General features: G+C 44.8%; 1 protein-coding gene across 2 annotated transcripts; it reads left to right on the top strand.

The window, feature by feature from the left end:
• Positions 1 to 2322: 2322 nt before the first annotated feature.
• LOC146576880 (uncharacterized) lies at positions 2323 to 13741 on the top strand. Of its 2 annotated transcripts, none has more exons than XM_085272436.1 (9): positions 2323 to 2577; positions 2970 to 3098; positions 4259 to 4341; positions 4765 to 4924; positions 5067 to 5138; positions 5237 to 5368; positions 5701 to 5924; positions 6022 to 9833; positions 10425 to 13741. In XM_085272436.1, exons 1-8 carry the CDS (start codon positions 2425 to 2427, stop codon positions 9797 to 9799), a joined length of 4731 nt encoding a protein of 1576 aa, XP_085128562.1. In that variant the 5' UTR covers positions 2323 to 2424; the 3' UTR covers positions 9800 to 9833; positions 10425 to 13741. The 2 variants fall into 2 exon arrangements, with proteins under 2 accessions (XP_085128562.1, XP_085128560.1); XM_085272434.1 differs by having other exon boundaries at positions 5222 to 5368.
• Positions 13742 to 14536: the final 795 nt, after the last annotated feature.

Here is a 14536-nt window from a genome sequence, read left to right as displayed (position 1 = left end):
GAAAGTTAGCGGCCATCCAGGTCTTTATGTCTTTAAGACATTCCTGCAGTTTAACTCATTGGTGTGTGTTATCTGGCTTCATGGACAGATAGAGCTGGGTGTCATCTGCATAGCAGTGTAAATGTATGCTATGTCTTCTAATGATGCTGCCTAAGGGAAGCATGTATAATGTAAACAGAATTGGTCCTAGCACTGAACCCTGTGGAACTCCATAATTAACCTCAGTGTGTGAAGAGGACTCTCCATTTACATGCACAAACTGGAGTCTATTAGATAGATATGATACAAACCACTGCAGTGCAGTACCTGTAATACCTACAGCATGTTCTAATCGCTCTAATAGGATATTATGGTCGACAGTATCGAACGCTGCACTGAGGTCTAGCAGGACAAGCACAGAGATGAGTCCACTGTCAGAGGCCATAAGAAGATCATTTGTAACCTTCACTAAAGCTGTTTCTGTGCTGTGATGAGCTCTGAAACCTGACTGAAACTCTTCAAATAAACCTCTGCAGATGATCTGTTAGCTGTTTGACAACTACTCTTTCAAGGATGTTTGATATAAAGGAAGGTTGGAGATTGGCCTATAATTAGCTAAGACTGCTGGGTCTAGAGATGCTTTTTGAGTAAAGGTTTAACTACAGCCAGCTTGAAGGCCTGTGGTACATAGCCGATCATTAGAGATAGGTTGATCATATTTAAGATCGAAGAATTAATTAATGGCAGGACTTCTTTGAGCAGTTTTGTAGGAATGGGGTCTAAAAGACACGTTGATGGTTTGGAGGAAGTAATTATTGAAGTTAACTCAGAAAGATCAATTGGAGAAAAAGAGTGTAACTTAACATCAATGGTACTAAGAGTAGCTGTAGATAATATTACATCTGTGGGATGATTACTGGTAATTTTTTCTCTAATGATAAAAATGTTATTTGTGAAGAAGTTCATGAAGTCATTACTAGTTAACGTTAAAGGGATGGTTGGCTCAACAGAGCTCTGACTATTTGTCACCTGGTTAAATATGCTGACGACACAGTTCTCCTGTCACTGCTGTCAGGCCCTCACAACACCACGGACCACGAGTTTGTAGAGTGGTGTGACAGCTCCAAACTTGAACTGAACGTGAGCAAAACCAAAGAGATGGTGGTGACCTTCTCCAGTAGGCAGAGAGATCTGGCTGCTTCAGTCACCACCACCATCCACGGGAAGCCAGTGGAGGTAGTTGAGGAGCACAAATACCTGGGAACCATCTTTGACAACCTCCTGAAATTCTCTGCCAACACAGAGGAGATTCTCAGGAGGTGCCACCAACGGCTACACCTCCTTAGGAGTTAGCACACCCATCATGATGACTTTTTACGATGCCTTCCTGGAAAGCACCATGACCTTGTCCATCACCTGCTGGTTCCACTCCCTCAGCCTTCATACAGGAACAGACTGCAGCACACTGCATCAGTGTGCTCTACAGTCATCGGCCTGTCAGAACTCTGGCAGGTTTTCAGCCAACAGGTCCTCAGACAGGCAGCCAAAATCATCAACGACCCCTCTCACATTCTTCACCTCACATTTCAGTGGCTCCCCTCTGGGCGACGCCTCCACTGCATTTCCTGCAGGACTGAGAGGAGGAGGAGCGCCACCTTTGTCCCTAAAGCAGCTCTGCTTTTTAACTCCAGCCGATAAGAACATTTCCCCCACCAGAAACAGAAACTACACTCTTCTTATACTACCAACTCTTTACTCACTTACAGTTATTTATTCACCTTTCAGTCGCTTTAATTTTAAAACTGTGTATATTCTGTGTATTTATTATCTCACTCTTATTGCCTGTTTGTGCCCTGTCCTTATCTTTAACATCATGCTGCTCTGTTGTACCTTAATTGCCGCTTGGGGATAAATAAAGTCTTTCTGATTCTGAATCTGAACGCAGGAAAGAGGCATGTTGTATAAAGTGCTTTAACTGCTCAGAGCAGAAAATCACAGTATGAGAACCAGTTAGCAGTTAGCATTTTCAGGCTGCTTTTCTTTTGACCTTTAAAGGTTTGTAAGGAGAGTCAGGCTGCTGCGATGTGTCCAGGCTGAGTAAACGCTCTCTAACAGTCTCTCTGTTGCAGGATCTTGTTGAGTTTTGATGGATTTGATTTTCCAGGTTGTAAATGAAGGTTTGGCTCTCAGGTTACAGGAGTGTGTGAGCCACACCATCTGCAGAACAAGTGTAAACCCGACGGCTGCTGGATGCAGCGTGCTGGGCAGGGCTGCCATCCTGCTCAGACCTGTTTCTGAATATCAATATTCAGAGCAGATTAAACCTGAGCTCCATCTGCTCCTGACACACTTGAGACAGACCACCTGCCTCAGACACCCAGAACTCCAGAACACGACAGAGTTTGTTAAAGGAAGCTTTGAAGAAGCTGATGAAACTGAATTGAGATGATTTCTTGGCTGGTTCTCCGTGGCAGCAGAGCCGGCGGGTCGGTGTGTCCCAGCACGGCAGCTCCGGGCAGCGGCGGGAGCTCCTGTTTATCCAGAGAGAGAGCCGCCCTGCAGCAGCTGAACAGGAGGCTGGCTTCATACCTGCAGCAGGTAGGATGGAGGCAGCATGCTTCATTGTTCCAACTGAGATTAATGAGCAACAGTTAAAAGGATCTGAAAGACTTGGAGGACAAAAAAACATCCGATTTCTTTATAGACGTTTGCACTGCTTAAAGATTGATCTATAAAGTTCTGTGGCAGGAGGACAAATGGTCCTCTCACGGCTGATTAATTATTGATTTGAAATTTTAAGACCACAATAAATCGAAATTAAATGGAATAATCATGAACCAAAGATTGTGTTTCATGATGTCACGTTTAAAACTAAGATCTGAAAGATAATGTTTCCCAGAGCTGTGTGAATGTACGCAGAGAACACGGTGATTCACTCGTACAACAGAATGACAGAGAATGTTTGTTTGTTTGTTTGTTTGTTTGTGCAGGTCAAGCATCTCGAGGCAGCCAATCAGAGGCTGGAGCATCAGATTGAGGAGGAGCTGGACAGAAAGTGTCCCCGAGAGTTGAGGTGGCTGGACGGACACCTGAGGACCGCCTCCCTGCTGCAGGGCCAGGTAGACTGTAAATAAAGGATGGGCATGGTCTTGCGTTGTCACAGTTCAGCATCTTTGTTGTCCATTCCTTTCAGTCCTTCACTTTTTCTTTCTTACATGCTCTGTCCTTCCTTTCTTATCAACTTGGATTTCCTGTGATTAAAACCAGAGATAAATCTGAAGGACTCTGAGGTGTTCTGCTGTTAACAGATGCGATATGTCAGAGGAGTCATAAAGTAAAGGAAAGAACATGTGCAGACAGCGAAGCTGGAAACAAACCTGATGTCAAATTTATTCTTGTTGCAGCTTGTCGCAGCTTTAGAGTCTCTGCAGTTCTGAGATAATTTAATGATGAAGTCCTCAGTCGAGCCCAGAGATTAAAACATTTACCAGTTCTGTTCCAAGTCAAAGCCAAACAATCTGATCCAGGCATCAACCTGCAGGCTGGAAAATGAAGCCAAACACTGGCAAAGCCTGCAGTTCCTCTAACGTCCACTAGAGGCTCCAGAAGTGAGTCAGTGCCAGATGGCTCCCAGTAAAGGATGATCTGATATCGTCGTGTTGGTGTTGTTCCCAGATCATCATGAAAATGTTGTTCCAGGTTCAACATCGCAAGTGACCAATCACATTGTTGTGACGTTATTCTTTTGCGCGCCAAGCCACTCATGCATTTATGAAATTCCAATGTTGCAAGGACAATATCAGTTCTGCTCAGCGTTTATTAAAGGGTCAGGGTCCGTTGATCGGCGGACAGAGGCGGTTTCTCGCAGCTTAAGTACAGTTTTTGGTTTTACGGCGGTTTTTCCCGAAGTCGCATAAGTATGATGTCACAACATTCTGATTGGTCACTTGCAATGTTGATCCTGCATCAACATTTAGTATGATGATCTGGGAACAACACCAACACGAGGATATCAGATCGTGCCCCAGTTAATCAGTTTTAACCTTACAATCAAAGGTTAAACGAGTTTCTCAGGTGGTGTCAGGATGCTGTACCTGTGTTTAATGGTCAGACGGGTTTGGACGAGTCCAAAATGTGACAGACTAAAAACCTGAACTTTGGCATGTCCTGTAAAAACCAGAGAAGTCATTAAGGAAATCAACCATTTATTTGTGATTCTCCGCCCAGACGTTTGCACCACCTCCCACCACAGAATAAAGCTTCTCTCTGTCTCTCACAGATCAGTGAATGTCTCTCGGCCCAGGCTCAGGCAAAGCTTCAGTTACTCGAAGCAGAACTCACCGTCTTCAACCTCAAAGAAAGGTAGAGCCACACCAGCGATGTAGTCATACCTGCCTCATGGGTCTCTAATGCACGTCAGTGTATGAGTGCAGAGGCCTGTACGGGATAAAAACCATCACAGAGTCTGCAGAATGAGCTCAGTTTAAAATGCAGGTTTTCATCCCAACACGTTTATGTAACTGTCACACTTCTGTAATTTAACGTGACAACTAGAAAATCACGCGACTCCTCCATCATTCAAACCAGTCAAAGCTTCGCTTCATCACCGTGCTGTAGCTGCTAGCTGTCTGCTAGCTTAATCTGTAGTTCTGATAACTTAACGCTCCACCCTGTCGTCCAAGGATGATCACACCTACACGCAACAACATGGCTGTGGCCAAATATAGCTGAACAACTAAACAGGTAATTGAAGACGTGTCCCATGATCCTTTGCTGTGTGTGCAGGTGCCAAAAGGTGCGTGAGCAGCGTACTCAGCTGGAGGCGGAGCTTAGTGACCTCGGGCTGCTGGGGGAGGTCCTGAAAGTTCACAGTCTGCCTGAGCTTCAGAATCCTCTGAATGAGCAAAAGCAAGAGAAAGCGGATCTGCAGACTCAACACCAGCAGGTAAAACAATCTCACCTGGATGCTTAAAAAAACCTACACCCCTTTTCCTGCCTACCTGTGTAGGATATGCAGGTTCTCCTGGCCCAGATATCAGTGATGTGCTGAGATGCACATCACTGAGTCTTCAGACCTGATCCAACAGGTGGACCACCTGAGACAGACGAGTGTTGGACACCTGGACAAGAACAAGAGCAAACCCAGGTGCAAGACTCAGGTAGGCACATGCACACCTGCACACCTGTATTTTAACATAAAGGAAACATTAATAAGGATAATAATGCAAAAGCATTTTAACAGGTGTTTTGTGTTCAGCTGTCCATGCAGAGCATTTCACAGGTGACCTTTGACCCTTCATTGGGGTCAGACGCTGACAGAGCCGAGCTAGAAGCAATGAGGAGAGAAGTGTGCTGTCTGACAGCAGAACTGACGCGACTTCAGGCTGCGGTAAGATCAAACCACACACCAGCACTCCGATGTTCCGACCAGGAACCTGTAGGCCCACCTATGAGTTCCTCTGGTTCCTTCAGCCACATGTCATTTAGTTTTTTCCAGTCTTCTAGATTGGGTTGATGCTTTAGTTTAGCAAGATAATCTTCACAATAACACGTGTTTTATGAACTCCTCCCCCCAAAGAGCCAATCAACAGCTGAAGCCAAAAGCTGGTCAGACTAGAAACAACTCCAGAGTTTTCTCAAAGTCAGGACTAAAAGACAAAACCAAAACCATCAGAGTCAAGATAAAAAACAGGATTAGAATGAGTCTTCCTGTCTGTCCAGGTCTTGGTGTTGGAGTCCTCTGGTCGGGAGCAGAAGGAGTCATTACTCCAGCAGCTGGTGGTCCTACAGGAGTCAGCAGATGGTTTGTGCAGAGACCTGGACTCGGTGCTCCAGGCTGCAGCACAGCAGGCTGCAGACCAGCAGTCACTGCTGGACGTCAAGAACCAACTGGGGGCCGAGATACAGGACTACAAGCAGCTGCTGGACAGCGCGGACCGTCAGGGGTATGAGATGATGATAGAGGAATAGATAAATACGTCCCCTTTCAGTTATTAAAATTTAGTTTTTTGCTCTTGCCTTTGTCTTGTTTTATCTTTTTAGAGTTTCACATGTCGACTTTAACTCCAAGCCAGATGTCAGATCTTCCTGTCTTGAGACCAGAAAACCCACATTCAGGAGCAACAAGACGGTGAACAGAACCGTCAGTGTTCATGGCGGCCGCGTTCACACTCTTGAAGAAACACCAATAGTTTCACCGAAAACAGCGACTGCAGCCCAGTCAGATTTTGTCCATAACAAACATCCAAATAACTCACCTAGAACACTGACCAAGCCTCTGATGGAGACCATCCAAAACTCTGAAAACCAGAGAACAGTAGTGCTTTATAAAAAAGTGTGCAAGTCCATCATATCTACAGAGACAGGCAGCAGACAGAGGAGCCCTGTGGAAGTTCTTACTAAAGATCGTGATGTTGGGGCTCAAACTAGCCGAGACGTGCGAGCTTTGGTCAAGACCTTTACTTCCAAACAAGCTGGTTCACTCTCTACTGACACAGGGACAGACATGGAAACTAACAAAAACACTCCTTCTGCAGGACCAGACGTAATTCAAAAAACACATTTTGTAATGTATGAGACCTCGTTTCATCTCTGCAAACCAGTTGCTGTTGAGGTAAAAGTGAGAGAAGCTTTCATCTTTACTCAGATGGATCCAATTGAAGCCTCCTTCCAAGCAAAGGAAAAAGATCCAACAAAGATCATCATCAGGGAGGCTGAGACTCCACCAGAAGCTGTCAGGGACATGGATGAAAATGTCAGTACAGTGCACAAGCCAGGATCTCCTCCAGTGTTTAGATCAAGTAAGGTTCAGGTAGCCCTTATGAAAGAAACCGATAAAGGAACAAATGGAAGGTCTGAAACAGTAGACACAGAAGATGTTCTAATCCTTGATCAGAGTTTGGGATTGTCCAAAACTGAACTGAAGAAACTCACAGAAGACAAACCTGCAGTGCATGACAATGAACATTTTTTGTCTAGTATCTCAGAAATTAATAACAAGCTTCACAGTAAAACTACAAGTGCTGAGAACGTAAAGGAAGAAGTAGACAAAGTAGAAGAACTCCACGACTGCAAGGAAGTGAAGATGAACCGTCTTAAATCAGAAAATGAGCTGATAAATCTGCAAAGTCAGGAGATATATTTCAGTGCTACAAACTCAGAAATGTCTATAAGCCTAACTGATTCTGGTGTGGCTTTAAGTTCCTCCAGCCCTGAAGAGCATCAGAGTCCAAGAGAAGAGGAATCAATGAGTCCAACAAAGCCAGATGCATGCTTGAATCCAGAAAAGTGTTCAGTGAAGAGTTCCACTGAGCCAGAACCGGATCTCACACCAAACGATCCACACATATGTTTAAACCCACCTGAGGATATGACTGAGGTGGATGATGGGCTTGTAGACAGAAAGGAAGAAGCAGAAGATACTTTGATTGTCCTGAGTTTAGATAAAAGTTTAACAAATATGTCCAACAACAAACTTGTGAAGGATGCAGATTCATGGACCAGTGTCGGCATTTCTTCTCCAGAAAGCAAGGAAAACCAAAAGTGTTATATCCAACATACAGATAGTTTAAAGGCAGAAGTGGATGAAATGAAAACAGTCAACAATGCCAGCGAGTTAAAGCTGGATCCAGTCGAGTCTAAGAAGGAGACAGGTGATCTTTCAGGTGAAGAGGCGTCAAATATATCTACAAGTTTAACAGATTCTGGTGTCGGTTTGAGCTGTTCCTCTTACGAAGAGCTACAAAGTCCAAAAGAAGTCCATTTGGCAGTTGGTGAAACAAATTCACCTAGCTGCTTGAGCCCAAAAATATGTGTGAGTCCAGATGAGACCGAGGTCATGCTAAACCTTACAGAACAGGTGTTTTGCCCAGTAGATGTGGAAGACCACATTGCAAGTCCTGATCTACTTCCAAGTCCAAATGACCCAGAAAATTACCTCAGCCCAAATGACTCAGACGTATGTCTCAGTCCAGATAGTGATGTAAAAGAAGAGGCAGGAAGTCTGAATCTAATTGAGGCAAATGCACATGTTCACCCAGGAGAGAAATTCATTCTGTCAACAAAAGAGGACGGACAGTCGGTATCGTTTAGTGGAGATGGGTCATTGCCAGAAGACAGAGATACGAAAGTCATAACGTCAGAGGGAAACCGGGGTGTGCTTTTTAGGCCATTTAAAGGTTATGAAGGAAGGGGAATTAAGCTGAATGGCACAAAGATAAGTTCTAGACCAACCAGTCAGAGAAGCAGCCTTCAGGTGAGCAGCAGTCATGGAGGCTCGGTGTTTGGAGATGGACGAAGTATCATAGCAGACAGAGAGGAACAGCTTGGTTTTGGAGGCCTTTATCGCAGAAGAGATGCAAGAAGGTCCAGAGGCAAAGATGTAAGTGGTCCTGCAGATGAAGATAAGATAGGAGGTGTGACTATGAATAGAGGTATGAGGGGGCAGAGAAACAGTGACTGGCAAGCGAAGAACCAAACAGGTAATGCCGAAGAAGCAAGCTTTGGAAATACCCCTTCCAACAGAGGAATGGCCTTTAGCAAGCCAGGAGGTTTTAGCAACAGTGGAGATGCACAAGTGGGTACAGCAGCGGTAAAGGGAAGATTCAGTGGAGACTTGATGGCTTATGGTGGCTGCTTGGGACATATGAGTGTCAGCTTACCTAACTCAGGGAGCAAGGAACATCTTCCAGAAGACGGGAGATTTGGAAGTAGGGGGTGGATGGTTTATGGTGACAGTCTTATACGCCAGAACAGCTTAGACGCTGGGACTAGCTTACCCAATGAAAGGGGTGGAGAAAACTCATCCATGAATGGAAATCTTGTGACAAGTCCACCAGAAGCAGGGAGATTTGGGAGGAGAGGGAGTGCAGAGTGGATATTTTACGAAGGCAGTCTTGGACGTAAGAACAGCTGGGCTGGCAGCGATAGCTCGCTGAGTGCTGAGAGCAAAGAACGCCTTTCACCTGCCACAAACTCAGCCACAACCCCACCAGGAGCTGGGATATTTAGCTGTGGGGAGTTGAAGGTTTACGGTTGGCATGCTGGATGCACGAGCAGCGATAGCAAAGACTGTCCCTCAGCAGCCACACACATAGCAACAAGCCCACCAGGAACACCAGGAGCAGGGAGGTTCAGCAGTGGGGCGTGGACAGTGTATTGTGGGAGTCCTGGTCGTGTGAGCAGAGCTGATAGTGCTGACAGGGTCAGCAGCAGCCAGATGGTCAGTCCTCCCAGCAGCTACGTCAGCAGTGGGCGTAGACTCAACAGTGCTGGAAGTGGTGGCAGGCTGAGCTCGGCCAGTGTCGTGAGGCGCAGCAGCAGCGTGGGGAGATTCACCGGCACGGGCAGCGGCGGATGGAAACCTGTTTACAGCTCAGCGAGTGGGCACAGCGTGGGGAGTGCAGGGTGGGGCGGGGGAGAGAGGACAACCAACAGGCAAAGAGCTCCGAGCCCCGGGAGGAGGATCAGGGGCAGTGGGGGGTGGCTAAGCAGTTCAAAGGCTGCTGGGAACCGGATAACCGGCGCAGGAAGCGGATCCAAAGTCGCTGGTAGCAGTAATAGACTCAGCAGTCATGCTGGAGGGAGGATCAGCAGTTCAGGGAGGACCAATAACACCGGGGGCAGGGTCATCAGCAGCAGCGATCGGCCAATCAGGAGCACGGGAAGCCAAGCCGGAAGCAGCAAGGAGAAGATCAGCGTCTGCAAGATGGCGGCACTAACGATCTCAGCTGCAGGGAGGGAGAGAAGTCAGGAGAGACAACGACAAGCTCAGAGAGCCCGACAACCACGACAACAACAAGAACAACAACAGCAACCATGACAACAACAACAAGAACAACAACAAAAGGCTGCAGGTGAGATCAAAGTCGCAAAGACAACAATACAAACACATCTGAGGAGTTCATGTCCAGCATGAAGAGAAAGTAATGCAGGCGACACGAGCAATGACCTGATCTGAAATAAGAACATCGTTGTGGGGTCTTTACTTTTCAGTATTAAGCAGCGTCAGGTGACTGCTGTTGTGATTCGGTGGCTTATAAATAAAGCTGAATTGAACTGACGCATGCACACGTTAACTTTCTCGGATTACTGAGGCTGTTTTCAAACATGCTGAAAAAAGAAATCCAGGTGCTCGAACTCGGAGTAAATGTGGCTTAAAACACACAAAGCCTGAGCTCATCTGTGCTTTTGAGTCTAAATGCCTGGATCGACGCTTCTGACGTCTGCATTAATTTCTGTGAAACTAAAGAACATTTGATAGGTACAGCAGGGAGAAAACACGGAGCATCTAACCTGTGTCGTATGAAGAGACAAAGCTGTTTGTTCCTTTGTTTTGTTTACATACAGACTGTTTATTTATACGTTCAGATGTTTTCAAACGTCCGCGCTGTGATGAAGCGTCACTCTGCTTAACAACAGTAAGAATGGCCTCTCTTGCCTTGCAGCTCCCTTGCCTCTCATCCAGCGCTCGCTGACCACAGGTGTCACGGTCATGACCTCTGACCCTGAGGGCGTTGATGACATCATGCAAGTCTGAGTAGGGTGATATTTTCTGATTCTTTTTCTACATTAAATAGTGATTTTTTTCTCATAAGGACATTAAAGACTGACAGGAAGGACATGCAGCAAAGGGCCGCAGGTCGGATTCAAACCCGGGCCGGCCGCACTCAACCGTGCAGCATATGGCTGTCTGATCATCCCACTGAGCTGAACCAGTGCCCATAGATACTGAATTTAATGGAGCCATGACCACACAGCAGTTTTTATCTCTATGTGTTGAATATTTTCAGCCTGACAGGTACATAGGCAGCAGACATCCTCGCCAAACCTTTTGGCTGACAAACACTTTTAAGCTCTGAAGCTGTTTCATTCACACTGAAAGTGTCACAGTCCAAAGACGAAATCAGTGTTTTGTTTCCAAATCTCAGAGAGTTAAAATATGATGATGCTGGAAGAACGACGTGTAGAACATGACGCTGTTACGCAACAGTACATGGAGTACATGTACCGCAGTCACGTATTTAAAATACAAAACATGAGTAACTGTATTCAGTTACAGTTACAGTTGAAAAAGGTGGTAATCAGAATACAGTTACTTTGTTGAAATAAGTGGATTACACGGCGGTCTTTTCCTGTTTCATATGTTCGGCTATGCTCTATTTTTGGTAATTCCACGCCGGTGGAAACCCAAACAAACACACATTAAGAGGCTCTGATGTCTCAGTCTCACGGCCCAGGTCACCTGTACTTGCAGCCTGGTGTTGGTGTGGAGAGTAACCTTCAGTAATAGTAATAAATCACACAGCAATAGGACATTCATGTAGTTGTAAAAAGCATGATAATATATTAAGTAATCCAAAGTATTCAGAATACGTTACAAAATACATTTTGGGGCATGTAATCTGTAATCTGTAGTGGGATACATTTTAACAGTAACCTTCCCAACACTGTTAACAAATACATGTTAAAAAGAAGACATATGTTTCACATTTAGAGGACAAACCACAGGTTTGGGCTTTAAATGGTTAAGAGTCTCATCAGCTGGTGTCATTTCCTTAGTTAATAATAACTTAGATTTGTATGACATCGTACAAGAAAACCACCTTTTAACGTTTGTCTTCTTTATGCGGTGAAACAAAGCAGATTCTTCAGGTGTTGCAGTGACATCAGGAGGCAAAGGTGCTTCATCAGCTTCTCCTAAAAGTTCATGTTGAGCAACATACGACAGTAAGCACCAGGAGCAGATTAACGTTACAGTCTTATCCTCGCTGGGGATTGTTTTTAAATGTCGAGTCCAATAACAGCTTGTTCAGGTTCTTTCCATCTTTATCAGCATCCTTCTGTGTTAACCAGAGAAATCTAGTTTGTACACTTTGACCTGGAAAATAAAGCTGAATATTAATCTGTGCCCCGTTTCCTCTTTAAGAACATGAAAGCGATAAAGTCATGAAGCACCCAAAGTGTCTGATGAGAACGTTTTAACTCAGGTTGTGAAACAGACTCAAACAGACTCACTGCTGGCTTTGTAAAGTAGTTTAGTTCTGTAGTTCTTAGTGAAACACGCAGGAAGAGCACAGTGGGCTTTCCTTCATCAGCAGCCTGAACGCAGGGAAAACCTCTGAAATCTGAGGTCAATGAATACACGGCCTCCACCTATGACTGCTGCACATTCAGTCTAACCACCAGAGGGCAGCAGAGACAATGTGACCTTCCTCCATACTCTCTCCTCATCTTCTTACTCAGTGGTGCATCAGGAGTCTTTCTCCGTGAATCATATTGAAATGATAAGTATGTTTGTAAAAATCAGGCATCATTTTATCAGCTCCAGTTTTGATCATCAACAAAACATATTCAGTATATTCATACATTGTTAGGTTCATGTTCAGCTGCTCATTAAAGCAAATTTCAGCTGGACGCGGTGAAGATGACCTGCTGACACAGGTAAATATGGAGCTCACTGCACACCTGTGACTATAATTATTTTTATACTTTCCCAAAGCTGAAGTTCTACAAACAAGACGGGACTGAATTATAGGTCTCCTGCTTAAATTATATTCAAGCTCACAGTTTGCATCATTGGGGGATGACTGAGACTGACAGGTGGATCTGCTAGCTGTCTGATAGGTATCAATACACCCCAAAACCACAGGCTGTCACATCCCTGAGCAAAGATCAAAACATCACCCTATTACCAGCCGTCTAAACACAACGGATTATCACACAAATTTACTACACTCCTCAGAGACAACAATACCTATGAAGCCTGAAGACAAGACCCCACAAGCAAGAACAGAAAGAAAGTTATCAGTTTACTACAGCAACTTGAAAAGGATTAGAGTTGAGGATAGAGTTGTGGCCAAAGGTTTTGAGAAAGACACAAATATTGGTTTTCACAAAGTTTGCTGCTTCAGTTTTTAGAATAGCATATTGCATATACTCGAGAACGTTATGAAGAGTGATCAGATGAATTGCAAAAGGAGCTGCTGGCATCATTTCAATAATCTTCTCATTAACTCAGGTGAGAATGTTGATGAAGAAGATGAAAGATGATTCAGCTGTGGGATCGCCACTCCTGCGGTTTGCACAGGAATGGCAGCAAAGACTTTTGGAAGATGGCCTGGTGTCAAGAAAGTCAGCAATGAGGCCACTTCTCTCTAAACCCCCCCCCCAAACAGACTGATTTTAAAGGTAAAGTCATCTTCTCTGATGAAGCCCTTTCCAGTTGTTTGAAGCATCTGGAAAAAGCATTGTCCGGAGAAAAAAAGGCGAGCGCTACCATCAGTCCTGTCTCATGCCAACAGTAAAGAGTCCTGAGACCATTCATCTGTGGGGCTGCTTCTCATCCAAGGGAATGGGCTCACTCACAATTTTGGCAAAAATCACAGATGTGAATGAAAAATGGTACCAAAAATTCATCCAACTTCTTCCAATGATCCAAGAACAGTTTGGTAAAGAACAACGCCTTTTCCAGGATGATGGAGCACCGTGCCATAAGGCCAACATAATAATGAAGTGACTCAGGGAAGAAAATATTGAAATTTTGGGTCTATGACCAGGAAACTCCCCAGGCCTTAATCCAAATAAGAACTTGTGGTCAACCCTCAAAAGGCAGGTGGACAAACCCCCCCACTAATTCTGACAAACTCCAAGCATCGATTATGAAAGAATGGGTTACCATCAGTCAATTTGGCCCAGAAGTTGATTGACAGCATGCCAGGGCCAATTGCAGGGGCCTTGAAAATGAAGGGCCAACACTACTAATACTGACTGTGATGTAATTGTCAATAAAATCCTTTGAAACTTATGAAGCGCTTGTAATTACCATATTTTTTGGACGATAAGGCGCACCGGATTATAAGGCGCATTAAGCGAAACAAAACAGTCAGATAAGTCAAACTTTACTCATTCTTCTTGCTTCCTCCACTTCTGTAACATTGATTCATTAATGCTGTATTCTATCACAGCGGCTCTGTTCCCATGTTGTTGCAGTATATTAATGACTAACCTGGTATTGTGGATGGATTATCTCAGTTGTTCTCCTGACTAAAGTTTGGTCCGCCCAATCCCGGTCCTCGAGAGCTACCGTCCTGCAGCTTTTAGATGCATCCTTGTTCCCACACACCCAAATCAAATGAATGGCTTGTTATCAGGCCTTTGCCAAACATGATGGCATGCTGAAGAGGTAATCAAACCATTTGATTCATCTGTGTTGGAGTAGGGATGCATCTAAAAGCTGCAGGATAGTAGCTCTTGAGGACTGGGATTGGGCAGCAATCCCAGTCCACAGCATCCTGCCATGCGATTGCATTTGTCCCTAACCATCAGGAACCTTCACGTTAACTTTTATCCAGTGGAAAAAAGTTAGCGTTCATCCTCCAGCTTCAGTTTATGTTATGCTAACATAGCTGTGTCGCTAGCGATCATGCAGCACATCATTATATACCAGCTAGCCCAACTTCAGTAACCCTACAAACGTCACTGCTGTTTAGTTTAAAGTCTTCATTTATGTTGGAAGTGATAACAGAGCTGTACGTTTGAATTTTTCAGAAACCTCTCA

Source organism: Mchenga conophoros, linkage group LG4 (genome assembly GCF_057382185.1).
Source record: "Mchenga conophoros isolate Kocher_MC1m ecotype Shallow Benthic linkage group LG4, M_conophoros_male_GT1.1, whole genome shotgun sequence".
NCBI classification, from domain to species: domain Eukaryota; kingdom Metazoa; phylum Chordata; class Actinopteri; order Cichliformes; family Cichlidae; genus Mchenga; species Mchenga conophoros.
Note: the sequence above shows the minus strand (reverse complement) of the source record. Positions and strands in the feature narration are given on the sequence as shown.